We start from the raw sequence: 6000 nt of genomic DNA, 5'->3' as shown, positions 1-6000 counted from the left end.
TGAAAGAGACAAATGTTGAAGAGAAAACAGATTTTTCTGATAGCTAGGGAAAAGCGTGTTCCAATTTCATTTTAGGGGGAATAAAAACATTTTCTAGCGATGACCTATCAGTGATGTTCATGGTGCAAAACAGCAGGTTGTGAAACAGAAGGTTCTGGAAGGTTGCAGTAGTTGAGCACAATCTGAAGGCCCAGAAAGGTGTGGGTGGGCCATCAAGTTATTCCTGAGTCATAGCTACCCTTTAAAGCAGTGCTGCTCAACCTTCCTAAGGCCACGACCCTTTAATACAGTTCCTCATGTTGCGGTGACCCCCCAACCATAAAATTATTCTCATTGCTACTTCATAAATGTAAATTTTCAACTGTTGTGAATCAGGTGACCCACGGGGGTCATGACCCACAGGTTGAGAACCGCTACTTTAAAGCATTTCCGAGGCCCTAGCTCTTTTCAGGAGGAACAGCCTCACCTTTTCCCCAAGGAGCGGCTGGTGGGTTTGAACTACCAACCATGAGATTACTGGACAGCAATACGACCAGGGGCCTCTCAATCACGTCAGTGGCCTCACTGACATGAAACACGGTGAGACTGTGAGAGCCGGAAGGCGCCGGCAGGCCTCGTCTCTCCAGGTCTCACGATTTCCCACCTTCGACAGAGTGCAGGAAGCCCCCGTTTGCTGGCAGGCCCCGGCTTTTGCGGGTTTGACCCACTTAATCATGGAAGGTGTGGGTGTCACCCCTCACACAGCGCAAGTCACCCAAGGGCGCGTGGTATAAAATGAGCCAGCTTGAGGAAGGAGGTCTGGGACGGCAGGCAGAGAGGTGGCCCCCTTTAGCCCCCATGGGTCCCAGATTCTATTCCCGAACAGTCTGATATAAGCTGGAAAAACAGGTTAAGAGGTAAGATCGAAGCAAAAGCCAGAAAACAATTAACTTAAGGAAGGAAGGTAGGTAGGTGGCTTTGGGGCAACAAGATACCTCTGAGACCCCACCCAGTGCCAGAGCTGGCCACGGGAGGGTCCCCCCAGGACCCCACTGCCACCGCCCTCGCGAGGTAAGGGCCAGTGTGGGCCGCAGGAGAAGAGCAAGGTCCCCAGCCGGCCCAGCTCACCTCCAGGAAGGCGTTCATCTGTTTCTGGACCCTGTTCACGAATCTCCACTGGATGACGAGGCTGTGGAGGGAGAAAGTGCTGTGGCCATGCCCAGCATCCCCGCCCCCTCCACTGTCTCAGAGGTGCCAAAGTCACAGCCCCCAGGGGAGGTAGCTGCCACACATCTACAGCCTACTCATTCATCCCGCCAGAACCAACGGGGCCACCAGGGAAAACCCACTCTGCACCGAGGACCCCAAATAACGCCTCCCAGCTTTGCTCTTTTTCTAGAACAAGGCCTCTGCTTATCGAAGTGGCTTTATACCTGTGACTATGGAGTAAGGGTGTACGTGTGTGTATAATGTGTGCACGTGTATACCCAAACATACGTCTGTACACAGACATGGGGGGGGGGGCGCTTTGAACCATTCATGAAAAAAATCCCAGTTATCTTTGATCGACTTTGCCATGAACTTCCTGAAGCCACACAAGGCGCACACATTGTGGTTTGGTGTTTCTGAGTCTGCTTACAGCACCCCTGTGTGCAACAGATGGCCACACTGCCCGGCCCTTGCACCTTCCTCAGTGTTTGAGACCAGGGTTGCAGACATCGTGTCCATCCACCTCGAGTTTTCTTTGGCTGCCCCGCTGCTTTACCGAGCACGTAAACACACGTGCGTGAGCTGCATTTTTAGACAGAGTAGTGAGCACAGTCTATTTTTGCCGCAGTCCTGCATGCTTGTATTCTGTGAGTGCAGCGATGTGTGACCTCCACCAGCAGGAAATGTGCAGGAGCATCCTAACGCTGACGTCTGGAGGATGCCCATGCGAGCCTCTGCAGTAACGGATAGTCACAAACTGGTCCTCGGGACTGTGTCCAGTGCAGAGCAGGCTTTTCTGAGAGGCTAGTCCACTGCGGAGTCCGCCCTAAGGCACTTCATCGGCAAACAGCAGGAGGACTTTGTCTTACGGGGCCCCCCTCTGTAAATCGGCGCCATGGACACGGGCCTCCCAGGTCTGGTCTGCTGCAGGGCCAAGCACAGCATCTGTCATTCCCCTTCTCTGGGAGAACGCAGGCAGCTCCATCATTTTTAGCGGCGTTCCTTGGCCCTTGGCTACAAAGGATGATGCATGCAGAGATGCTGTGGATCCGATTTTTTGGACTTTGGGTGGTGGGGGTCGGGGGCCTATTGTTTAGGAGCCTCTGGAGACCTGTACTTCCCTTGTGACGACTCCAGTGTCTGAGAGGTGTCCCCCGAGCTCTTCCGTGTTCAGAGCAGGCCAGCACTTGATACTGAAGGACATGCACTGCAGCATGGTATAGTCCCTTTTCTGTCACCAAGCAGAACAAGCTCGCCATACCTGGATGGTGGAGGGGCTTCTTCTAGGGACAGTCACACTCTGCCAAGGTGTCTAGGGAGAGTCCCAACAGCCTCTGTCGCTTCTTCATTCAGAGGCGTCTGCTCTTCTCGACACATCACACTTAGGTTGCTCAGGCCCTGGGCCGATTCTCTGCGTTCAAGTTCTTGTGCCAGTTTCAGAGGAGAGGACATGTTGACCAGGAGGGGGTGTGCAAACAGGTGCTCAGGCCACCCCTGTAGGTGCCAGCACTTGGGAACCAGCACTTCCCCACCCCTCCAGCCCTGGTCTAGCTAGCAACGGGGCACCCTGGGACCCCACGGGATGCAGTACTGCTGGCTGGAAGCAGATGTGATGGTGAGGGGTTTAGCCAACCAGATGCTCTTGGGTAAGGGGAGGGGCGGGAGCCCAGCCCGATGCCACCTCCCCGGTGTCATTAGATCTTTCTGTTTGAGAGAGGGACCAAGCAGAACCACTGAGTGCTTGTTGGCCCTTGAATGTCTGCCGCAGCTGGTTCCTCGGTCTCTCGTTGCGCAGCCTGCTGATCCCAGGACCCGTCAGCAGACTCCCGATGGTGGCTTCAATTCAGCCCACGTGGGGCCTGCGCAGCCACCAGCCTGCACCCCCCAGTCTCGGCTTCGTCATCCCGCTGCTTGTTTGTCAGCATCCACGAGCCAGGAGAAGCCTGACTTGAACCAGACTGGCCTGACCTATTCCGACAGAGGCCAGCCGGTTCTCAATCCAAATCTCCTTCGACCGAGAGACACTCACGAGGTGCCCCTGGTGCCCCCTCTCTAGAGAACCCAAGCTCACACAGCTCAGCAGAAGGCGGCCGTCAGCACCGGGTACATATCCCAAGATGACTTCACAGACTTCTGAGACACCCTCGTCTTTAGTTACGTCAACTGAGGCTGAGGCCGGGTTTGGAAAATGACAAATGCTAGAAGCCACCTGCTAATAGTTTGCATTCAGCCTGCCCATACGAGCTACTTCCCTTCTGGAAAATAAGTCAGGAGAGAGACAAAATATTTCATCTTTGGTAATGCCCCAATTAAGCCGCCCCCATGTTCCAACCGACTCCGCCATTCTGAACTTCAGACTGGTTGCCTCACATGTTCCAAAGAGGGAATCTGCCAGCTAGCTCGACCGCGTTCTCTTCCCCTTCCTCTGCCTGTTTCCATGACAGCTCACTGAAGTCAGGAGGCAAGTCAAACCCATCGGGGCTGAGTTGATGGTTGTGACTCATGGCGGCCTGCAGAACCGCCCGGCGGGTTTCCAAAGCTCTCGGTCTTTATGGAGCAGCGGGGAGCGGAACAAGGAGACCCTCGTCAAGACGGACTGACCCCGTGGGTGCAGCAGGACTGGGCAGTACTTTGCTCTGTTGTATGAACACCGTGTCCTTATGGGTCAGAGCCGACCCAACAGCCCCTAAAGACAGCAACAGCCACCACTCCTCTTATGGACGCCGATGGACACCATCCTTCACCCATGAAGGTGCTGGTGAGTTTGAACCGTTGTGGTAGCTACATCATCTATTGTCTTGATGACCTCATTTGGAGACACTAAGGAGATAAATAGCTCTTTGGAGGTGGGACACATGCTCACTCCCCTCAAGACATTCTTTTTGCAAAACACATGGAGCTACGCTAGAGCCCTGGGAGCTGGAGGAGCCATGCGGAGACCCCTGCCAGTGCTGAGATGCTTCCACAGCCACTGGGTCCACAAGATCTTCCACCCACTGGCCTGTGACCTTCCTGCATGTGTCTCGTGAGTCTGAAGAGGAATTTATGGATTGGTATCGGATATATGGGCTAGTATCAGACTTATGGACTTGATCTGGACTGGGCTGGGACATTTGCTCAATATTCAATTACTCTTGTCTATAAAGCTCTTTCTTAGCCACATATGAGTGCCTATGAATTAGTTTCTCCAGTCAACCCTGACTGACACAATCATTGACTTTTTCGTCAGAAGCCCAGTGCTCAACCACGGAGTCCCTAGGGCTCCTTTGGCACAAGTAAAACTGCCCATCAATTCAACTGCCCGTTAGCCCAAGCCCAGTGGGAACTTGTGCTGCTGAAAATCGACCGATAACCATGGCCAGCACATGCACCGTGTGGTCTGGTGAGCAGGCTGTGTGGGACAGGCTGCGATCCTCCACATACTCACTCGATGTACTCCCTCTTGTTTTCATTTGTCACCATGATTTCAGAGCCATTGGGTTTCAGGTCCACCTGGTACGTCTGCAAGCAGAGAGACAGGATGACAATGGCCAACGTGAAGGGACGCCGCAATCATGCCCAGAATGGAAAGGGCTAACCACAACCGTGCCAAAACCTCTCCCAGCAAACGGGTGCGCGGCACACGAAAATGTCGGGGAGAGACTTTTTCGTGGCTGAGATGGGACCGATTTAAAGATGCTCTCACAACGGCACAAGATCGGACGGTGACTGGTGAGAGGTAACGATTGCTCACAGCGCTCGGCAGCAGTGAGAACGCCAATGTCTTTCCCCCTTCACTTGCTCTTCATTTTGTTACAGTTACAGGGGAGGAAGATGGCACACTCATCAAGACCACGGCCCAGTGCATCTTATTTATTTCGGGAAATTAACTCTTACAGCTGTGACGCGAGGGGTAGAGCAAGCGCCGAACAATGCTGCCACCACCTTGCTCTGCCCCCCCCCATCTCAATGAAATAAAATTTAAATTATTGCTTCCTGAACCAGAAGCTCACTGCAATTGAGTTGATGCCAAGTCCTGGCAACCCTTCAGTTCTCTGGACTGTGCTCTGGAGGGAGGCTTCCCACTTTCTAGCAAGTGGATACACACAACGGACAGAAGGGGCTGTCTATGCACATGACCCAGAGGGGTGATGGCTTTGAAAGCCTCCCTGGTTTTTCCCTCCTTCCTCCCAGATATGACAGGCTGCCACAGCGCCAGGATGACTGCCGGGTGTCACCTGTGGGTGGGTCAGCCTTTCCTCGCTGGCCATCAGGGCCTTGCATGAGTCCAGCCGAGAGAGACAAAGTCCACGCTGGCATTCGAATGAGACGGATTCCTTACACGCAGGGTTTCTGTGGCCCACCACGCTGCTAACATTTCAACGACAGGCTAGCACATACACTCACGAGCTCGCTAACCCCTGAGTGGACCCTCGCGATGCAAAGGAGTGACCAAGACAAGCTTCGGGGGTGGGGGCTCTTGTAGCTCGCCGGCCCCACCCCAAGGTGCCCATCAGGGACCGACACAGACTACCCACAGGGTAGTTCACAGAGAACACTAGTTTCAAGGAGTGGAGAAATTATCCATCATGCTCCCTGTCATTGAGCCCACTCTGACCGCTGTGACCCTCTAGGACAGGGTAGAAGTGGGTTCCTGAGGCTAACTCTTTCTGGAGTAGGAAGCCTCATCTTTCTCCTGTGTAGCCACAGCCAGCTGCAAACTGCTGACCTTGAGGTTAGCAATCCGATGTGAGCACCATATGGGTCAAAGTTCTCCCTGCCATCGAGCCATTGCGACTCGCAGTGACCCCTCTGGGACAGGGTAGGACTGCC

General features: G+C 54.0%; 1 protein-coding gene across 10 annotated transcripts in view; it reads right to left on the bottom strand.

Annotated features, from left to right (window-relative positions):
- The window catches only part of NEDD4L (NEDD4 like E3 ubiquitin protein ligase), a 208066-nt gene that overhangs the window by 8142 nt on the left and 193924 nt on the right, over nt 1-6000 (bottom strand). For all 10 annotated transcript variants that reach the window (XR_006680652.1, XM_004703012.2, XM_004703013.2 and 7 more), the window contains 2 exons: nt 4616-4689; nt 1108-1168 (listed from right to left, as the gene is read on the bottom strand). Coding sequence is in view for 9 of the 10 variants with exons in the window: in XM_004703012.2 (XP_004703069.1) it covers nt 1108-1168; nt 4616-4689 (135 nt within the window). In the remaining variant the exon portion in view is untranslated. The remainder of the gene's footprint in view (nt 1-1107; nt 1169-4615; nt 4690-6000) is intronic.

The sequence above is a fragment of the Echinops telfairi genome, unplaced genomic scaffold (genome assembly GCF_000313985.2).
Source record: "Echinops telfairi isolate 266 unplaced genomic scaffold, ASM31398v2 ScPeMD7_7400;HRSCAF=8409, whole genome shotgun sequence".
Lineage (NCBI taxonomy): Eukaryota > Metazoa > Chordata > Mammalia > Afrosoricida > Tenrecidae > Echinops > Echinops telfairi.
This window is presented reverse-complemented; position numbering and strand designations above follow the sequence as displayed.